The 22,538-nt window shown below is 43.6% G+C and overlaps 1 protein-coding gene across 1 annotated transcript in view; it reads right to left on the bottom strand.

The window, feature by feature from the left end:
- The window catches only part of IGF2R (insulin like growth factor 2 receptor), a 60,909-nt gene extending 48,939 nt beyond the window's left edge, over window positions 1–11,970 (bottom strand). The window contains exons 1-2 of the mRNA XM_055809668.1: window positions 11,741–11,970; window positions 3,779–3,912 (exon numbers count right to left, since the gene is read on the bottom strand). Coding sequence (XP_055665643.1) covers window positions 3,779–3,912; window positions 11,741–11,892 — 286 coding nt within the window. The 5' untranslated portion in view covers window positions 11,893–11,970. The remainder of the gene's footprint in view (window positions 1–3,778; window positions 3,913–11,740) is intronic.
- Window positions 11,971–22,538: the final 10,568 nt, after the last annotated feature.

The raw sequence follows: 22,538 nt of genomic DNA, 5'->3' as shown, positions 1-22,538 counted from the left end.
GCTGAGAACCTGCAACAGGGAAGCATGCTACCACTGCTGCAGTTCAGTGTCACCTTCCAGGCACCTAGAGGCTGTCAGTGGTTTCTGCCATTTATATTTCCTAACACTCCTGGTATCAAAAAGCTGTGTTCACATTTTAAGACTTTCAGCACTGATACTGGTAAAGGTGCCACGCAGCTCTCTTAAACCTAAGAGCTACTTTGAGAGCAAGAGTGCTACTTAGCACTTCATTGCTTAGAAGATGCTGGCAAAGCATCCTCTTTTCTTCCCTAGATTAGCAGAAGGAAGCCAACACAACTTTCTAGGCAAGAGCTGTGTATAGTAACAATATGCACACACGATTAAAAACTCTCCAGTTATAAATGCATACAGTTATAAGCCCTAACTTAGCAGAGAACTTATGGCAGCACCATCTGAGGACTTAACTTAGTGCTCTGTAAACACTAGCTTTCTCTCAGCCCTAAGAACACACTACACCGCACTAAAGGCACTTGTGAATCTACTTCCTCTGTTAAAGTGATATCCAAAAAAAAATCAAGTTAAACCAGTACATCTTGTTTACTACAGGCCAATATGCATGCTCTCTTACCCCTTGCATGCTTAGAACTAGTTTGGGAACTTGCTAGAAGTTTTAGCAAGAATCTCTTCAGTGGCACATGACTTGTCCCATCCCTGCTCACAGAGCAAGTAATCTCATGAACCATCCCTTCACATCATCAGCTTCCAACAAGCTTCCTTCCAGAGCACCAGTTCTGCAACCACCTTTACCTTAACATCAAGCTCCCTCTTCAGTGATCACTCATGTTTTCATGACTTTAGATATGTGCTCTTCCACAAAGTAGCACACTACAAATCAGCTAGTACAGCTTCTTATTACACAGTTGTGCTAAATCAGTATCAAAGATACTGTCCACAACACCTTTTGCTCATTGACTCCATCTGTTCAGCTGTTTGGAAGGAGAAAGGCAACCATGGAAGACATCCAAGAAGAAAGGGTCATTTAGGTGGTAGCTGTCATTTCATGACCAGTCCTTCTACTGCAGCTGGACAAAGTCTGCATTTCACCACTCAGGTTAATAAAAAGTTACAGTAATATTTCCACTTTTAATTTTAGTAGTAGTCCAGCTAAATGGCACACGAGTCACTAGGTGTCACACTAAGTTAAATAAGGGCCACATCATTTCCACCCTCACTGACATTCAAGAACTAAGCATTTTCCTACACCTTGAAAACATCTATGGTCAATTAATAAAGCTGAAAAGCTTTTTCTAGGAGAGGCCTTTGGGGTCTCAATACCAACCCTGGCATGTCACACTGACACACTGTTTATGTTAGCCACAAGGCTTCCTTTGGATACAGGCCAACTACTGTCAGAGCATGGGGCCTTATCACCTATCAAAGCTGGGAGCAACAAACAGAACCAGCCCCACAGCTGTCACCTCTTTCATAGCCAATGTTTAAAAACAGTATTATTGTTTGCAATGACAATTTTTTTCTGGAGGAATGAAGAGGAGATCTGATTGAGCCCGAATCTGAAGAAAGCTTATAACTTAGCGAAGTTTATCAGCTAACAAATTGCCCTTCTTCCCCCAAATCAAAGCCCTTCAGCTGCACTCAGCTGTGGCATGTAAGCAATCTCACATCAGCTGGACTGCTTGAAGGCCAGTATGCAGCTTAGCAATTTTAGGTAACTGGAATCTACACTGGGAGTTGACACCTGCCTAGACCTGGATCAAAGAGTCTTCTTTTCTCGTTAAGAGTGGTTTGTTTGGGGTTGGGGTATTTTTGACACAAGAAGCTTGATAATCCATTAGCATGACGCCAGCTCCATGTGATGGCGCTGAAGCTCCAGTGCAACTACAGGCAGTACAATGAAGCATGGCAGGCATCACTTACGTCTCAGACTAACCATGAACAAGAACAAAACCTGTGACAATTTGTCCAATAAAACAAAGCAAAATTCAATGTCGATGTTAACTGCACTGCTCCGATTTCTTTATTTTATTGCAGGGTGGTTAAAAGACAACTTAATTGAACAGGATTTGTGGCTTAACCCTTGGGAGTCAGTTCCAACAGCCTCTGCAAGACCAAGTTCTGACTGTTGCAAAATCTTCCAGCCAGTAGCAGTCAGGCAATGAGACACTCAAGGTTTGCACACAGCGGTATATTTGATACTGCTCATAGTCATTACCTAGCTCCATTCTCCCTTGTTTCCACAAGAAGCATGGAACAAAACCTACACAAGCCTCTGGGTCTCACACTTCCTTAGGGAGAACAGGTTTCCTCAAGCTCACTCAACTTGCCACATTCCAGCCTCCCTCAAAAAGAGCATGTTAAAACAAATGCTCAGGTGCCCATTCCTTTTCTAATCCACAGACAACTGAAGCCTCAACTGCATATGACTTGAGACTCACATCAGCAGGAAACAAAATTCTTGCTGTACATTTTAGGAATGAAAAACATTTAACAGCATCAAGTGGTCTGAGATGTCATGCTCCTCAGAGTAGAAGATACTACTACATGCAATTGCAGTTTGAACTCCAATGAAATTTAATCAGTCAACCCAGAAGACTCTGGAACTTGGATATAATGCCCTACATAAAAAAAGACACACACACACCCCACCACACATGCAGCCACAAACTGAAATACACTTTTATTCATGCACCCAGTGATTTTATAAGCCTAGGTCACAACACTAGCAGTTTGTCTGTAAAACACTGATTGACACAGCCTGAAACCAAAGTAACTCTACAGTTAGTGCACAAGGGCAGGGAGAATGGAGGCTGACTAGCTGCTGTGCAACTGCCTACAGATGAGAATCATTTTTCTCCTCACCATCTTCCAGCAGTTCAAGCTAAAACACTTTTACTGAAGACTCATAGCTTCTCATAAGAGTTGTGTGCCAATGGAAGGCAAGATTGGCTAGCATGTTAAATTCAGACTTCAGATCTACAGATACTAAGAGACAGTGTGAAGAGAGATTACTTTTCAGAAAGCTATTGCTTTATTTTATGAGAAGTAACAGTCAACTATCAGAAAACCTCTTCATCAGTATTTATATATTATTGTTTCATCAGCTGAAGCACAGAAGCAACCTTGCAAGTGACAAGCATCCATTAAAATAAGCACACAAATACTGTTCAGAGCACAAGGTGCTTCTAACTGATGAAATCACGTGCAAGCATGTGTATAGGAATACGCCAGTTTCATATTTAGATCAGCATACTGAAGTCTACCCCTTCTCAGAATACCAAGGACATCTGAACTACTGAAGCAGCCACCAGATTTTACAAGTGTAACTGAAAACAAAGAACTGCATGTAATTGTCTTCCTTTCTTAGCAATACTCCAAGACTGCATTACATAGAGTAACCTGACTCCAAAGAAAAAGATGATGTTACATCAGGCTACACTGTAGCATAGTTTAGAGCTATAGCTCAAGCTTTATCCTGTGTTCAGTATCCAGCTCCAAACAAGGCTGTGCACAGTGCATATCCTGTCACAGGTAGATGCACTTATCTCTACCTGAGACAGCCTTGCATAGTTTCACACTAGATTAGTTACCTAGACCATAAGTTTAACTGTCCTGTGATGTGATTATCTGCAATCAGTTCATGTTTTCCCAAATCCCTCCAGTAAACCTACAACAGAAGAGTTTTAACACTGTTCTGAAAAAAAATAATTCTTTCCTAACATGTCAAAGTTTGCAATAGTTATAAGACTATCCATTAATGTGACCATGAACTACTTTCGAGGAAAGACACTTGTTGACTTACCTACAGACAGAGAGGTATTCTTATTGATGTCAATTGCACAGACTGCACTTGATCTTCCACACTCTTCAACACCATAACAGAAGTTTATTTTATAAAGCACATGCTTGTCTGTATCAATTGCTTCCCACGTATAACTGAAAAGAGAAAAAAAAAAAAAATCTGTCAGCTGGTATTCATAGCCTGCACTGCAGTCCTCTAGACACTAGGCCCTGAAATAACCAAGTCATAAAGCTAAGAGCACAACTAACTTGAGTTTCACATTTGTGTTCTACATGCATAAATACCAGAAATAATTGCTATTTTGTCACAGCCAAGAACAAAACAGATTTAATCACAGAGGAGGGTATATCAAGTCCATTTTCCTCTTTCTTGAACATCCAACCACCCATTCTTTCCCATCAAACCTCTGTGAAAGCCACTCTGACTGGGAATATCACAGGCAGTAAACCTTTTTCCTTGGGAGCGTGATGACAAAACTTCTCAAACATCTTTGGCAGGCTGCACACTACTGCACTTCAGCAATACCCAGTGACAGTGGCAGAAGTGCTAAGCCTGAGTGGCACAGAACAGCCAGTCTCATCCTGCATGCAAGCAGCAGAGCCACCTAACCAGGGTCAAAACTGGGGGCGAGATTCTCGCACCATTCAGACTGCAAAATGCTAATAATGCTTATAAGGGCCTAGCTGCATCTCTATGCATTTTACATATATCTAGCTGAATATTGAAAAGACAGTTTCTCAAAGGTGTGTCAGAAGCTGGAAAGCAAGCAGAGCTATCCGCAAGAGACTGTGGAAGTTCACACTAGCCAGCTACAGGCATTTCAGAAAGTTAGTTGTCTAAAAACTGATAAATGAACTTGAAGCTCTGGTTAATCAAAACAGGGAATAAATGAGAGTAACAGAAGAAAAAAAAAAGTTAAACACAGCGTAGTTCAGTGGCAGAGCAAGGATTTGCCTCCCTCATAGCAGGCACTCAGACTGCAGAGAGATGTGGTCAGCCACATGACACAGCAGCACCCAGGTCAGCTAGCTGGGAGTCAGGAGCTGTTTAGACAGCCTGGCTTACTGGCACGGCGCTCTGGCCAAGCTCTGTTAAAAAGGCATAGCTCAGTAAACATGTGCTGTCAGCTTGGCTCAGCTCCACCTCTTCTGGAGCTGGCAGCAGCCTGCATCCTCTGGACAGTACTGATTTTTGCAACATAAGAGATTACCCAGCTTCCCTTCTATCCCAAGTGGAAACTTTAGTAGGATTTAATACAGAGATAGCACAGCAGAAAACTGAGGATGGCACAGTGACTTCGTAGGTATTCCTATTATTTACACAGGGTTTAATACATCTGACCCACAGAAGTATGTTTCTTAATCTACAGATGAGTACTATATGCACTGAGGGAGATCAGCTACCCCCTCTCAGCTCTCAAGAAATTAGAAGCTGACCAGTAGCTTCACCCACCAGGTTTGTTTGCCTTAATCCCCAACTCACAGGTGCTGTACCACTTGATGTTATCATACCCCAGACCCCCACCAGGAGGAAAATCCATTCCTGTTCCACTCTGCAGCCCAGTTTTTGGGTGAGGAAGGGGCAACAGCAGTTCAGCTACTTTACCCTAGATTTTGAATCCTCTGAGAACTCTACTCAAATCCAGTGCATCCCATCGCTAATCAAAGCCAGCATTAAGATACCACATATTTCCCCATTTAATTACTGGCTACAGGGTTCTTAGCTTCCCTGTACTAGAACAGACATATTAATTTCAGTCTGTTAATGGCTGGAACAAGTTAGGGACAACTATGAGAGAGTTCTCTCTGTAAACAAAAAAAAAGGAAATCTTTACATCCTAATTATATTAGGATATAAAGGCTCAAATATAATAATATCAGCCTCAAAAAATAACTTACCAGGTACTGAGTCATACCCAAAACACCGACAGAATTATTTTTTCATCAGATTCAAGGACTATGTCTCAATCCTAGGCAAACACTTGACATTATTCTTTCCTCATAAGCAGGTAGAACTGACATTTTACAATCATACTGATTAGTTCTCTGAGCTATTTTATTGTATTTCTAAAGTGGATAAAGACAATCCCAATGCAGGATGATGATGAGAATTAAACCACAGTACAGAATAACCAAAGTTCAGCTACAGGAGAAAAGCCTGACAAGACAAAAAAAAAAAAAAAAAAAGAGAAGAACCTGACTCTAGCTTCAAGGTATTAAAACTAAAGCCAGTTTTACCTCCAGAAGAAAATGCATTTCAATCAAAACACAATTTCTTCACAACGAAGGCCCAGAAAGTTAGCATTTCAAGGAAGAATCTCAAGGGTTCCAGTACTCTCTTTTTTGACTGGTTTTGAAAAACAAAAAGGTAACATTCAATACTAAGGTACAAAATTTTTGATCAAGCCAGTGTTCTTCAGCACAGGTTTTGTTTGTTTATCCTTTTTTTGAGAACTTGCAAGTTAAAATCTGTCTGTGAACTGAATGAGAATCCAAGTCCTTCACACACCGGAATTATCACTCTCCGAGAGATTAAGGGGTTTGCTTTCCATGTTATGAACCAGAGGAAATCAACATCTTCAAGTCAGTTCACCCACACACCAGAAGAAAAGACAAACAAGATTAGCAGCTTACAGAACCGAAGCAAAGCAGTCACTGGAGCCAGCCCTTCTCTCTGCCCTTTCACAGGCTGCTGGACAGGGAAGGCTGGGGTGTCCTTCAAAACAGTCCACAGAAAGGAAATAAGAAATCCCACATTTAATCATGTTCCAAACCACAACTTCGGTGGCACCCAAAAATGAAAATCTAATGCAGTTTCAGAGTAGTATTACTTTCAAGGAAGTTCACAGGACTTTTTTTCTTCTTCCTAATGGGTGGGAGGAGCAGGCAGGGAGTAACAGCAGGCTGGATGCAGCCTAAGCATCTGTTCTCAGAGACATGCAAAATACAATTTCACAGTAAAAGCAAGAATTGTTTCTCTCACAAGTAAGACTTTTGGCATTAAATCAGTGCCTGGGAATAGTTTCAAGTTGCTTGTGCTCCACTTTCCAATAAGATAAAAGCTGACCTCTCCACTGCATCCCATAATAGAAATTGTCTGTTGGCAATGGCATCACCCATCCTGACTATGGCATCACCACGCAGACTGGCTTCCTCCAGCTGCTCAGCACTCACCTCCACCAGCAGTGATGCCTCATGTAATTATCCCCTCACCAGGGCCAGCCAAAATTATCTTGTCTGAAGGGCTTAAGCCATACCAGATTCAATGTAGTTGAACTAGTTTAGGGAGCTGTTATACCAGCAGCTTTAAAAAGCAGGAGCCTTGGTCACGGGGTGGGATGTGATGCACACTCTATCCAGGGAGCTCAATACAGCTGCTGCCTCGCAGACGACCCCATTCAAGCAGCCACTTCTGTTGCAGTTCAAGATCTGAGCTCAAACATAGCATCTGCCTTGATCAAAACAGTCAAACAGTTATTTTTACTGAACTCACAACATGACCCCTGTTTCCAGATAAACCCAACCGTGGACTATCCCACAGTTAAACGCCTGAAACATACACCCACATAAATCCCCCGAGGGCAGGCTCTCCTCCTCTCCCCTCCCCTTCCTGCTGCTGGCCCCAGTGCCCGACACAAGCTGGACACAGGGATTGCCCTCTCTCAAAATTAACTCGGCAAAAACAACAGGTGCATGCGCATGTGTGTGGAGAGGGGACTGCGCCTGGCCAGCTCCTAGTCTGGCTCGCAGCGGTTGCTGGCCCTGCCCCAGCAGCAGGCAGGCAAGCAGGGAGGATCTACTGCTGCAGGCAGCGCCAACCCAGGCCACTGTTGAAAGCAGTTGTGCAAGCAAGGTCCCAACGAGTGACAGGGAATAACCTTGCCTGCAGGTCAGCCTTTCCAGCTACCTAACTTTGTTTTTTAGAGACCGAAGCAACAGCATGAAAAAGAAAATTAAACTACTTTTCAGAAAGTCGTAAGATCAAAAGAGTGCTCTGCATTTTTTTTTTTAACAAAGCAAAGAGCAACTCATAGAAAAATAACACAGGAAAGGAAAAAGCAAGTATATTTTACCTTGTGAATCAGTAGCGCAGGCACCGAAGTCAGACAAGATGCAGGTGGCTAACGGCTGTCACAGCACGTGCATCCCCACGCCAGAGCCGCTTTGAGGTCTGAGGACTACTGAACCACTTCAAGTGCAACAGAGCACCAGAAAGACTATTGCTCCCATTCTCATAACCACATTCAGGTTTTTGGTTTTCAAGCTCTTACCCAAGGGATAACTGCCAGGAAGAGCAGCACACTCTGCTCCAAACAGCTGTAAAGTGTACCGACAAAGAAACACAAGTTTGGTCTCTGGGGACTGCATCGAACTGGCTCATTTTGCTTAAAGAGTGTTACACACACAACTCGGCACAGACACAAGGCAACCTACAACCACAGAGTTGGAATCCATATGAGATTATTCATCCACACAAGTTTGCACCCAGCAACTCCTCAGCTATCAGAACACTGCAGAGATTAAACTATTAAATGTGGCTAACATTTTAGCACAAATATGTAAAGAAACTTCTACGACACAGCAAGCTCTCCTTACAGAAAATGAGAGCTTGAATGGCACATGGTACAGAGCTATCACTATGCTTCAAGAGCTTTTTAATGCACCCCTATTCATACTTAGCTCCGTCACCTTTTCCAGCCATCACGCAACACTAACACTGCATGTCTTCAGGCAAGCGTTCTTCCATATGCATCATGTGTAATAGCCTTACAGTTACACCACAAGCTGTTCAGCTTTCTCCATCTGAAAGACATGTGGTCTTTCATGCTACACTAAACCACACCTACTACATCATTTTACAGACTGCTTAAGAAAAAGGATAGCATTTTGAAGTTCAAGTGCGCAAGAGCTATAAGGAAGCCCATGTGCTGAGAAATCACATTCAAACCATTATAATGGCAGCTTCCCAGGCATGTGAAGCAACCACGCACGTATGCAAATAAGACCAGTAATTACTTATTTATGACATCTCCCAGTTAAATATGTCAAAGCACTTAATAGAGCTGAGCAGTTCACCTAAAGGTCACCTGTCTGTACTCAGCACGTGCTTCTTCACCGAGGCTAAGCTGAACACTAAAGCCAGGGCTTCCAGTGGCCCACAAGAGCACAACTGTGGTTTCACAACAACAGCTGAAGAGACAGTGTTTGAATGAATAGAACTGTACATACATACAGTCAACTGTAGGAGTTGCATTATTAAAAACTATAACATTAAACGTAAAGTCAACTTAATACAACCAAAGTTGGAAATTCTTCATAATAGCAATTATGTGATGTACAGTAGTCGGAGTTTTCCTTCCACTCACAAGCCCAAAAGTTATAGAACTCATACACAAACTCCTACCCTTGCAAGGGGGCAAAAATATTACCTGTCATCAAATCATCTCTCATCCAGGGTAGATTATCAGGCAAAAGAGCATGCAGAGGAGGCAGCTGGAATTTGCTGCTCTACCATCACACTTGAAACATTTCCTGCCATTTTTTCACAGGGGAAGGAAAGTTTTACAGTAACTTCCCTGATGTTACATGGAAGGTGAAGCCAAATTGTCTAGCTTTCTTTTGTTTTTCAAGTAGATTGAGTTAAAGAACAGTTCACAAAATTAACTCCAGAATTTGTTTCTCCTGTGTTGTCACATGAAAGATGTATGGGGAAGAAAGAAAAACAGGGCAATAGGCCAAACTGGCTAGTAGCTTCCTATATCCAGCCAGTTCCCTGTATCCTTTCCGAGGTGCTCATACAATCAAGGAGCAGCAATCCTGGAGACCTCTCTACACAAAAGATAAAAAGAGAATTCCAATTGCAAGTCACACAACAGCACAGTCAGCTGTCGGAGTACAAAGGAACAAAGAAGAAAGCATGACAAAACCAGTTACTACAATCCATGACATTAGAAAAAGTTTCAGAGAACAAAAGCTTGTCTTCTTCTCCCAGACTGTCCAAGCATACCAGCACTATGTACAGCAGCAGTACACAAAACAAGCAATGAAAACCACTAACTCAAGTTTAAGTAGCCCCATGCCGCAGTTCTTGCGCAAAACTGTTTTGACACCTTTCCCTCTTCCTGCAAGACAGCTTTCCTAACCTGGGTATCATTCTAGTCTTTCAGAGGAGAGTCAGCACCTTTTCTAATGCCCAACATTTGCCCTCCTTGCCCATCTTTTGACATTCCCACACCAGACAGAAGCTGCTGCAGCTTCACCAGCCACACAATCAGGACACTGCTTTCATAACACTTGTAAAAGAAATTCAAACCTTGTTTTGAGGCAATGCAAAAATAGGTTGGTCAGGGACTTGTTCTGCAGACTCATGTTGTATCATTTGGCTCAGACACCACCTAGCAGTGCATCTGAATTACCTAACTGCATCACCCCTCACTTGGTAGCTTTTCCACAACTGTGCCTGAGATGACACTTCATCACCAATCTCCCTGGGGTCTTCCCACCTGTCAGACTACAAGTCCTTTTTTCCTTTATCCATTTTAGATTAGTAGGCCTAATCCCTTCAAAGCAGTTTTTCCCACAATGGCACAATAGCAAGTACACGTTTTTGAAGCAGACCATCTTAAAAGGAGAACTGCTGATTGTGCTATCTATTCACAAATTATTTTTCGCTTGCTGGTAATAAAGGAAAACTAACTGAATTCATTTGCATCCAAAAGGAGACTGCACAGTCTCCCGATGGCACTCCCAAATACTCCTGTAGTTGCAAACAATACCAAGATAGGCATTGACGGGATTTAATGCTATTCCCAAAACGGGAACTGTTTGACAATCAAACCAGTTAGGGCAGGAGGGTTTTTACAAAAAAAAAAAAAAAAAAAAAAAAAAAAAAAAAATCATTAGAGTCAGAGGAGTTAAATTCTTTCCAGGAGCCACACAAGTTTCTCATCTCTGGCTCAATTCTACAATTAGGGTGGTCACCTCACAAGGTCATTTTTGCCACTCTAAGGGGTTTATTTTGCAAGCAAACCTACTTCTTCCCTTTTTCATTATTTAAGAGGATCATACCCCAGATTCCACCACGAGGAAAGCCCATTCCTTCCAGTGACCCAGCCTCTGCCCTCAGCGCTACAACCACCATGTCATATCGGTGCCTGCCCAGCGCCCTCGATTGAGGGGGCTACTCCTGTACCGCCTCCTCTGGCTAAAGTCACAGACTGGGAAGACACTGTTGCCAGACTCAGTTCATGGCTGAATCAGAGCAAGAACGTGCCAAACCATGAAGAATGGTGCCACTTCCACATAGCACTTCTCGTTTCTCAAAGCCTTCTTAACTCACCTGTAGGTAACTTAACGGCATTTGGCGACATCCTTACCAAAAAGGCGACTCCCAAGTGACGCCCCTTCCAAACCACTTTGGGTGTTTCCACACTAGAACAGACACAGTGGCACAACCCAGGAGTCCTGACCACAGGCGACTCCGACAGAGCAAGTCTCCGCAGCCTCTCACCTGCGGACCTGCTGTGCCCACAGAGTCCCACACCACGAGGTCCCCGGGGGGCAGCTGGGCGCCGCCGGCTCCCCCGGCCCGCCGCCCCCTGAAGCGGCTCCCGCAGCCCCACGGCCCCCCCATCGCCGCGCCGCGCTCGCTGCGGACCAGGCTCGCTCTTCAGCCCGCGAACAGCCGCCCGCCCCGCCGCCGGCAGCGCTCCTCGGCCCGACCCACGCCGGACCAAGCGGCCAACAGCCCCGCTCGGGCCGCCCCGAGCACCGGGCTCGCCCCGCCGAGCCCCCGGGCTGGGCTCCCGCACGCCCCGCTCGCTCGCACGCGGCCCCGCGGAGGGCAGGGGCGAGCACGGGCGCCGGGAGACGTCCACCCCCCGCGCTCCGCCGGCTACAGCCGCTCCCCGCGGGAGCCCCCTCGCCAGCCGCCCCGTCCCACCGGCCGCCCCCCGCCGCCCACCTGCACAGGTCCCGGTAAAAGTCGCTGAGGGCCGCGGCGGCCCCGCCGCCTGCCCCCGGCCGCAGGGGCAGCGCCAGGAGGACGAGGAGGAGCGGGCCGAGCGCGGCGGCGCGGGGCCGCGGAGGCGCCGTCCGGGGAGCAGCGGGTGCCATGGGCGCAGGCCGGGCCGGGCCGGGCCGGGCGGACGCGGCTGCCCCGGGACGTCAGGCGGCGCCGGCGACCAGCGGGACGTCATGTGACCACCGCGCGCCCGCCTCCCGATCATGTGACCGCCGTCATGTGCGGGCGCGGCGCTCACATGATGCGCCCCTCTCGGCTGCCGCGGGGTGGGCGGAGCCTCCCGCCGCCCCCCACACCCGCACCCCACCCCCGGCCCCGCACGTGCCCGGCGCGCCCGTTACGCGGGCTCAGCGCTGCGCCGCGGCCCGGCCCGTGAGGCGGGCGGGTGCGTGAGGGCCGGCAGCCTGCGGCGCCCCCGCTGCCCGCTCCCGGGAAGCAGGATGCCCTCCCTCAGCGTCCCCCGCGCCTGCCTCAGCCCTGCTGCCCGCCTCAGCTGCCGCACGGGCGGCTGCGGGGACGGGTCATTCCTCCCGGGGCACGCCGGCGTCGGGCCCCGCTGGCTGCTGCCGGGAAGGGGATTCGGGGCCTTGCGCTGTGCCCGGCGGCGGGCAGCCCTTTGGGGGGCGCGGGGTGTGCAGCGGTTCACCCTGTGGGCCGTGCCGTGGTGGCCGAGTGGGAGACACGCTGTGCGGTGCGGGGTTTCAGTTACTCAAAATGCGCTGTGAAGTCTTGGGAGCGACCGGGAAACTAAAGCCATTAGGGATGGAGACCGAGGAGGCAATCACAGGGACGCCGTTATATATATTCTATATATAGAATTACTACTACGGCAGGAAGGCTGGCGCGGTGTGGAAATTCTCCCCATTTCAAACTGAAGGCGTGAAGGGGCTTTCGCAAGGCAGCGGCCTTGTCAGGGGGAGGTGGAACATACTGTCCTGCCACCTCTGCCTCCTAGGCTCCTGAGAAGAGCCAGCTGGCCCAGAGTTTGTATAATAGATTATTTCTGGGATTTAAGAAATTTTAACTACACAGGGCTTAAGATTCAGAAGTGGGGCTTGGCATGTAATTTTTATGAAACTGCAGTTAAGAAAAGCACCTTTGAGAGCAGGAGCAGGCATAACAGCGGGGGGAATAAAAGAAAACTAGAAATTACGCTCTTTAAACAGCTGTGTTGCTTGTATGAAGAAATTCTGTTCACAAACTAGGAATGCTTTACAGAAGTCATTTGCAGAAAGAAATACAAAAAGCCTACAACTGAAATAGTTTCTGTTTTTCTTGCCCTGTTCCCTAGCATCCAAAGGAGTAAGACAGCACTGAAGATCTGCCTCTATGGCAGTTTAGCCTGATTCCAGGCTGCCGTGATCTGCTCCTTTCCTCCTGCTTTCCGTCAGTTACATATTCCACTTGCCTTGGTTTCAGTAACATTAGTTCTGCAGCAGGGCAGTCAGCTGGCTAAAGGTGCTGGTCTGGCTGAAAGCTAACATTATTTTCATTGCTCTGTGTAAGTTTAAGCTGTACTAGTTGCCTGACTTACTTGGCTCACTGCACAAACACTGACACAAGCTCACAAAGGGGGAGAGGAAGGCACAGCTGGTGCTGCAGGGGGAGGAGGCCCCCAGTATGATCAGCTTTAGTTCCTGCAAAATTTTATGCAACCAGAGAAGCCAGAAGTTACAGCTCAAGTCAAGACAGTTGTTCCCAGCTGCCACACAGCTTCAGCCCCCAGTCCCCTCTACCTGTATGCTTGCACAAGATGTGCTGGTACTTGTGCAAAGCTGCTCAGCAAAATTCAACTCATTGGTCCAACAGAAAAAAATCACCTGCTGAAAAAAAAAAGGAATAGTTTTCTGCTGGTTTAGCAATTGTAGCATCTTGGTGAAGCAATGAATCCTGCTACAAGTGCAAAGCAGGAAGAGAAAGCGGGTAAAGAAATGGACCATATTTGTTGGCCTGTTAACCTGTAGTGGCAACTTAGCTTTTAGAGGTATCACAGCGTAACCTAACAGCAATGTTCTCAGCTGACGAAGAGAGGAAGACCTTCAATCTTTGTGCTGGAAAGAGAGTTGTTACATGAAACAATAATCAATCTTTGTTCAGAACCTAAAAAAAAATTAATGAAAAGGACTGGGTAAGTGCTGTTATCCTTGGCAGTTTTCTATTACTATATGATGGATTATTGCAAACTCTTGCTCTTTTTTTTTTTTTTTTTTTAGCCTTCAGTGGATTCCTTAAAGCTCAAAATCTGACTACCCAAAGTTCCCTGTTGTCTGCTTTTAAGACTCCGGCCTGTATAATTTAAAGATAAGCTTGATGGCACGAACTCAAAGGCTCACAAGAAGACAAAAGCAGTAGACAAAAGGAATACCAAGTCTATTATTTCTGCGTTTATGTCTCTTAAACTTTACTGATCTGCTGGCAGTACCAGCATCACTCACTCTAGACAGAACAGTGCAAATACCTAAGACTTACTGGTAAATTCTGTCTCTGCTTACCAAGCTGAATTAAAAATGTAATGACCAGAAAGTTCACCGCAGACAGCAGTGCAGACAGACATACTGTAGCTTCTGATTCCATCATCTACTTGAGTTTCTGCAAAGAGAGCTTTATTCCTGACACAAATTTTGTATACATTTAAGCATGTGACTCCACTAAAGACAACATGTCTGCTCACCTTGCTGACATTGAGTATAAAGATCTGCAATGTCAGGGCCTGGCAGTGCAGAAACAGGTAATTTCAGTTATCTGATAAGAGCTAATTCAGTGGTTTACTGACAAAAGAATGAAGGAGTTCATACGCCTTACATTCTTCATTCTGCATACTGCTTTCTATGAGTAGGCCCCTATATTTGCACAAGGCTCAGAGACTTCAGAGCAGTTTCTTTGCATACAGAGAAAAGCATGTGAACAACTACCTAACAAGAAAGAAAGACATTGAAATGTCAGGAAAAAAATCCCAGTTGGACAGGAAAAAAACCCAGAAATTCTGCATTCATCTGCAGTACTAATACATGTGCATCAACCTAACAATGAATCAAAGTTGCAACACAGCAAGGGTAGCCATGGAGCTGCAGAAATACTGAAATATACATTGTAAATACAAATACCTTTAAAATAAAATTATAAAGTAAAAGTTTGCAGATTTCAATCCTGTGACTGTTTCCATTTCCTGTATATTTTCCTTAACTTTTATAATCTGGGGGATCCAGTGGTTCTCTCAAGATCCATGGAATTTCTCCCATGTTTAAAGCTATCTACAGGAATAAAAATTGGTGGGAGCTATGCGTCAGTCATCTTTGTATCCTAAACTACGTTCTGCAAGTAGGCAGGAATGTTTCATTCTGAGTATCGTTTATAAATAATAATTTAAATATTTACCACCCATGTTTAATGATAGTGTCATCTCGGCTAACTGGCTAGCATGGCACAGTGCTAAAATATTCTGAAATGAAATCTCCTAGTCTTACCTTTTCCTTTTCCTCAGCAGAGGCTCAGCATGACGACTGCTAGTTAAGTTGCAGTAAATCCCAGTACACCTGAAACTCATGCTGAAACTTCCAAGTTATGAATGGTTTTCAGTAGGCAGCATATCATGAATAGGTGATGAATATATTGGGCCTTTAGGATTCTTCCTTACAACTTGCCAGGCGTCAAATGTCGCATCATTTCATGTTCTTCTGATTCACAGTCTTGCTTCAAGTGGCCAGTAGCAGCTGTGCAGTGCAGGCTGGCTGAGAGGCAGATTGTTTCTACTGTTACTCTCAGTTCTGTTCCCTTAACACTCGTATCTGATCTTTGCCTTTTCAAAAAACAGGAACAAAAACTCTTTCAGAATCCAGAGCTGGTTTTATATTGGATTGTGGGAAATTCTTTCTTTTGTGAGGTTTGGACAGTTTATTTCTAGCTGTACGTAAGCTACACTATAATAAAGTAATAATGTTTGTACTTTGTGAAAACTTCATAAAGCTCTTGCATGGAGCTGTACTGTTCTTCAGAACAGAGGACTGCTCACCTGGTGGTTCTCTCGTCTTTCCCTTTTTCTTGCTTGCTAAACCTAAACTTTAGTCTTCCTAATCTTGCACCCATTTCCATTATTTCTGAATGTTCCTTGTTCTTTTTGCTGCTCATTCAGTCTTCCATCAGTTCTCTAATTCTTTCTACTCCTTTTCCTTCCTTTTCTGCTCCACTAATACTGTTCCGTATTTCTTTCCCTCTAGCAGTTCTCAAAGGCAAGCTCTTGATAAGGGTTACCTCCTGATTTGTTATGATGAGTCATCCTGCTTTATAACAAATTAAAGTCAGACTGTTGAGGAAAACTATGTCTGATGATCTTGTTTCTCAGACTTAGGTTTAGGCTTCCCAATGCAGTTAGAGAGATAATTAGTGACATTTCCTAACCTAGCTGATATTGTTCAAGGAAACTGTAAAAGGATACCAACTTGGTCTAAACACGTTGACTTTATTTGAAATCTTTGTCTTGTTGGGAAGGTCCTTACATGCTGTATGTGGTGTATGCACTAAAAAGGGCCCTGTTCTGTACTGTAGCTTAGGAGATGGCCCTCGTCAAGGCCGTTCTTGAGTCATTGCCTAGGCAAGTCTATAGCAGCTTTTTTGTATTCCTCTGTCTCTTTTCACATCTTTGGTCTAGCTTTCGAGAAATATGACTCTTGGCTATTTTTGCTTGGGTGACAACTCAGTGTTATAATGATGAAGGATCTGATTCACCAGCTAGGGCGTAGGTTACTCGGTGGACTTGCACTAAGCAGAGCAAGAACTGTAAAATATAAATCACTTCACCAGAGTAAACCAATGGCACTTTCATTGGTAGTCAATGAAATTTCACTAGCACAACTTCTTTATGTCACAGTAATATGATTTGATTTCTCTGCTAATCCTGTTTCATTTGAAGCACCTGCTAGAAATTTATCACAAACAATTTAACCTCAAAGCACCTTACCAAGACAGTAAATGTAGAGTGAAAGACTGTTCAGTGTTTTAAACCTTGTTACCCAGTCCTGGGCACTTCTACTTCAGTGTTGCTCTTCACACTTCGGTCTGTTCTCCCAGAAGCTTTTCTCTTTGTGGCCATCTCTGAGCTAGCCACCATCCTTCGGGGTTCTGTGACCTGTGCCGATACCAGACGGGCACACAGCGCAAAACTGCGAGGTTCCCAGAGAGCATTCTGTCAGACCAGCAGATGTAAGTGTGGTGGTACTAAACACAGCCCCCACTTGCAAGGCAGGCTTTGGAAATGAAAGTGTCTCCAAATGTATTTGTTATTTCAGAATTATTTTCTGACAGTTCCCTCTATTCTGCTCCTGACTTAGATTTGTCAGCAAGCTCCCAGGCTGCTATATGTTGTCATTACCCATGTACTCCAAAAATATCACCATCTCTTTCCAAATATGATAATCTATCATGTTTTACTCTCCAGTGACTTGATCTTTCCAATCACTTTTTAAATTCTGGAGATTAAGTGTTTCCCTTTCCTGCAGCTGGGACCTCATCTGTAACATGGTTACCTCATGGTTAGTTGCAGCTCAGCACAAAAGGATGTGATAATGCTCCCTCACCTACCATAGCTGAAAACAGTTGTGGTTCCTCTGCTGCAAGAAGTGCAAGCTGGTACAAAATATATAAAGACCACTTGCCATGGCAAAAGCCTGCAGGTGTCTCTTGTGGAGCTGAAGTGAATAAATGAAACTTCTTACGTCTGGAAGACTTACTGCTCCACCATGTTGTATGTTTATTCTGAGACAATAAGATGCTTTTCTTTTTTTAATTCAGTAGTTACTTCACCTAATTTGTTAGTGCTATATATGGCAATAAGTTGCCATCTGTTGCATCTTGATTGTCATAAGATAGCTGATAAATTTCTCCTTTTTTCCTGGCTCTGCGTAGTGTGGCTTCTCTTTCCCTTGTAACTGAAGGAGACTAAAATGAAAATGCCATCATCACCATCACACTTAAATATTAAGAGACTTCATACACAGCAGAGAAATGACCAAACTGGTTTTGTTTAAAGAATCAAGGCTCAATCTACTTTTTCTTTCTTTATATTCATCTCAGGGGAAAGAAGCTATGCAAGACATTTCTTGCATAATGTGCTATTTGTGGAGGGCTAAAATATGTGGCATACATTATTCAGTTGATTCTGCTATCGCCCTGTCTTGCTAGAATATATTTATATATTCTGTTCATGTATACACTTTTGTTTTCGTAGCCACATTCATAAATATGTTTAGATCAATATTAAATGTCTTCTACATATGCATTTTACTTCCATTACATATGTCTGTAAACCATTTTAAGATATCTGAAGTAGAAGAATAAGAGATAAGGTTACATATAAACTCATTTAGAAGAAAAGTAATAATCTGTTTCTTTGATAATAGATACCACATTTCCCTGTATGCTTTATATTCACAAGTTGCTGAAGAAGATAGGGTAGAGAAAATTAAGTAGCAATAGCAATATATATATGAAGGCCTGGTTAAGTCATTACAGGATTAATGCCAAATAACAATATTGTATAAATGGTTCAATTAAAGATTCACATTAGATTATAATAATGGATTGCCATGTAGATCACAAGACAGGAAAAATATCTCCAAACTGCACTGTTTTGAGTTGGTAATATCTCCACCTGAGTCAGTGGAAGTAATCCGGATTTTCCTTACCTTTTTTCAGTCAGAACCTGAGTTAAATGGACAGAACACATGTAGATATGAATGTGAATGTGCTAAGAAATATGCGTCAGATCGACATGGAATGACAACTGTCTTGAAGAGTTTGCTGGCATTTTCTGAGGTACTGACACAAAATTTAAAGGTATAATAAATGTTATCATGGGAAAGAAAAATCTTACAGTTCACCCTTACTGAAGTGAATAAAAACTGTGATGGAAGATTTACCAGTGATAAATACTGATAGTTCATGACAGTTATTTCCTTAGCAGCTGAAATAAAGTAGTAGTAGGAAATATCATGTATGTTCTGTCCCAAAATAGGACGGAAGGTTTGTGTCACACAAGAGAGAAAATAGTTTTCTTTGTGTATTATTTGCCTTAACTTTCACCTTCACAATGTTCTAATGTGCATTCCAGACCCAGAGCATGGGCTCCCAAACAGGTGTTGGCGGAGCTGCTAGTTTCTGATGTGCTAGCACTTATTTGTCTTTGAAGCCTTCAGTAAAACTACTTGGAGGGATTTTCTGCATCTTTTCTGCTTGGCGCTTCACACAAAGCAATAATGAGGAGACTGATACTGTGTTTGATGATAGGCAGCGGTACTGAAAGTTTGTTCAATCCTCTTGGCAGTGTTTTGTTATCCAAATGCTACAGGAGGGACACAATCTCATGAACATGACCAAGAGAAGAAAGTAATGGCTGCAGCAACTCTGAGTAGACAGGGTAGAAGGCATCCGGTCTCTGCAGAATTTTACAAGTCTTATGCTAAGGATCAGACTGGAGGGAAGTATGAGCAGAGTACACAGCAGGAAACTCAGGATGGATAGAAAGATGAGAGATGCATGGCATGTATTTTGCTGTGACTGCCTAAGGACTTAACACAGCTGTGCTGTAGGCTTAAAGTCTTCTGCTGTAGGGGTTAAGCAAGGAAGAACCCACAGGATGGCACGTAGTGGCTGAATGATGCTTTGGGACCTTCCCAGACAGGGAAAAGTACAGATAAAAGTTTCTCAACACTGAAGGCTCCTAAGAAACAGAGGCCAGTGTTGTGGTCAAAAATATGTATGCTAACAGATAAATGAGTCAAAAGAGAGCTGATAATAAAGAATATAGTTAGCGAACAGAGCTGTATTTACAGAGGACCTCAGCCATGCCATGGTTAGCAATAGAGACATTGTTCATTGCTCCAACACTGGTCTGACTGGCCCAGCCTGTCCCTTGGCTAGGGGCAGGTCCCTTCCAGGCCTTGCCCAGGGGAAAAATTATCAAAATTACTCAAAACAAAAATAACTGGTTGTATATATTTATTTTCACCAAAATTACACTTTGCTATACTATTTAATTGAGTATTTTCAGTGACCTTAGGGTATGTGTTCATCTGAAAATCTTCACGCGTAATAAAGAGAACTTTTTTCCTATAAATAACATTTAAAAGTTATATCTGAAACACATATGTCACTCTTTGAGTCAAAAAATAAATCCAGGTAGACCAAAGACAACATAGAGCATAAAGCACCCTCCTCCAATGCATTTAAGCAAATGTTTTTTTCTTCTGAGATAGAACAGTGGCACCAGGGTGTTCACTCCATCTTCTGCACATAGCTGTTAAAAGTTCTACATCTCTTTGTAGACTCTTTGTACATAAAAATACTTGCTTCTATAAATATTTTAATTTATTCTTTACCTCAACAATCTGTTACTTTTTATTATTAGAATTACCATTTATTTGCTATACTGTCCAACTGTGAAGGCCCATATTTGTCATAAAGTAAATTCTTAAAGGGATCAATACTTAAAGTTAACTGCTATTCCAGAGACACTTTGTGTGCAGCTCAAAAAAAAAAAAAAAACCCCACAAAAAAACACAAAACAAACCCAAACCCCAAAATTAGCTTCTTAGTGGTGTTAGAATACTAGAATCCAAGTAAGAATTTATTTCTCCTACCACTGAGGACAAACCTTCAAGGTGACCATGAAATACTAAGGTACAAACTATAGAGGAAATATAAGTAGACAGTGTTAGTCATAGAATAATTACAGCAAATTGGAGAAAGATTGGGATAAAAAACAAATTTACATGTTAGTAACAATGTAACAAATTAACATGTTAGTCTAGATTTCAAACCTATGGACTAACATTTCAGTTGGAAAAGAAAAAAATTTTGTTGTTGTTTTCTGCATCACCAACTGCCCAGCCAAGGTGCTGAGGGAGGTCAAAGATGCTCTGAAGGCAGTGCATGGGGCAGTAATGCAAGGCAGGGGCTACCCCACGCTAAAGTGACTGTCATGTCAAAGTGTGGGCCAAGGCAGCTGCTTCAGATAGTCAGTGACTCTCCATGGCTGGTGCAGGGGCTGGTGAGGAGAAAAGCATCCCCTGACTTGACTAAGTAGCATATAGGACCTGGTTCAAATGCCACTGTGAAAACATTGCTGCACTGTAGCTTCTATAATATATCCAGATCCTTGCAGGAGTGACAAAATCATGGACAATTGTACTCAGTGTCAATAAAGGAGCTTCTTAAAAGCATGGAGATTTATTTTTAAAGAAGGAAGATGAAGGGGAAATAGCTTTTGGGAGGTACAAGAGAAATCTGTTTAATCCCAAGTGGCACAGACAGGTTGATCAGAATAGATTGCTCTTGTTCATGAGTTTTTTCCAATACAAGAATTAAGGGCATTAAAAGATCTAGGTGGTGGCAGCTTAAAACTACCTAAGGAGGATATTTTTCAGGAAACATTTAATTAAGCTGTGAAAGAGTGTTGTAGACATAAAAAACTTGTATGGCCTCCAGTGGAGGTCAGATGTATTTATCGAAGAGAAGTCCATTGAAAGTTACCAAATAAAAAGATTTCTAGACTGGGAAGTTTCTGAGCTGATAACTGTTGAAAGCTTGGAGAGGATGAGAAAGAAGTGTGATATGTGTTTGTCCTGTTTCTTCTTCTCTCTAGGCATCTGCTTGTGACCACTGCTGGGGATAGGATTTGGGGCCAGATGGACACTACCATGTCCACTTCCTCTCCTTTCCTCTCCTCTCCATATTTCTGAAACAACGGAAAGGATTCTAGAAATACTTTACCTGCAGCAGGTCCAGTCTGTGTATTTAATGAGGCAAGAGTCCAGTTTGGAAAAAAATAGGTTGTAATAATATAATTAAAAATTGAATTATTATGTGCAAGGCAGAAGTATTAGAATTGTGCAGGCTACTTTATTTCAGTACCTCTTCTCTGAATTTAGAGTTTTGCTCCTCAGTACTTTTCTTTGAATATGGACCCTCGTGCTTCATCTTTTAGGTTTGTAGGAGTAAACTGGAAAAGCAAAATAATTGCATGTGGACATCACATAAGCACCTGGGCAACCAAATGGAAAGCAAACTGGCCTTTCTGTTGCGTAGGTAGCCAGAAGTCCCAAGGAGTGGATTTGAATAAGTGATTTCTGCATGGAGTTAGGAAGAGAAGCAGCAAAGTACACACATGCCAGGCAGCGTAGTATGGCAGTTGCATGCAAGCTCACACCAATTTTCTGCTTTCCCTTGACCTAGGTACTATCTGAGAATACCCTCTTCTGACTCATATCATCACTGCAACATCAGCAAGCTATGAATACCACCGCTTGAACTAAAGGAGTAACTGAAAGCTGCAGGCAGCAGCTGGCATTTCTTCTGGGAAGCTGGCTTTTCTGCTGGGGAAGGAGAGCTGGGCACCCAACTAGGTTTCACCCAGATACCCACTGGGGGTACCAAAGGACAGTACACCCCACCACCAGGACTGGAGTACATAGTCTACGCCTAGCATAACAAGCTAAGGGCTGTGGGTATTGGCAGGTTAAAAAAGCAGTGCAGGGAAAGGATTGCAGAATATTGAGGGTGAAAGTCACTAAGGATTCAAACAGTCTCTCCAGGCACCATCTCTTCAGGCATCCAGGGTGTGAGGAACTCATAGAGTCATATGCGATCCCTTGTACTGAATCTCCCTGCTCACAAAACCCAGTGTGTGGATCACCCTCCCCCTGAGACTGGCAGAGTGGGAGGACTTGGAAGGAGGCTCTCCCAGGTG

The sequence above is a fragment of the Falco peregrinus genome, chromosome 7 (genome assembly GCF_023634155.1).
Source record: "Falco peregrinus isolate bFalPer1 chromosome 7, bFalPer1.pri, whole genome shotgun sequence".
In the NCBI taxonomy this organism is placed as follows: Eukaryota; Metazoa; Chordata; class Aves; order Falconiformes; family Falconidae; genus Falco; species Falco peregrinus.
Note: the sequence above shows the minus strand (reverse complement) of the source record. Positions and strands in the feature narration are given on the sequence as shown.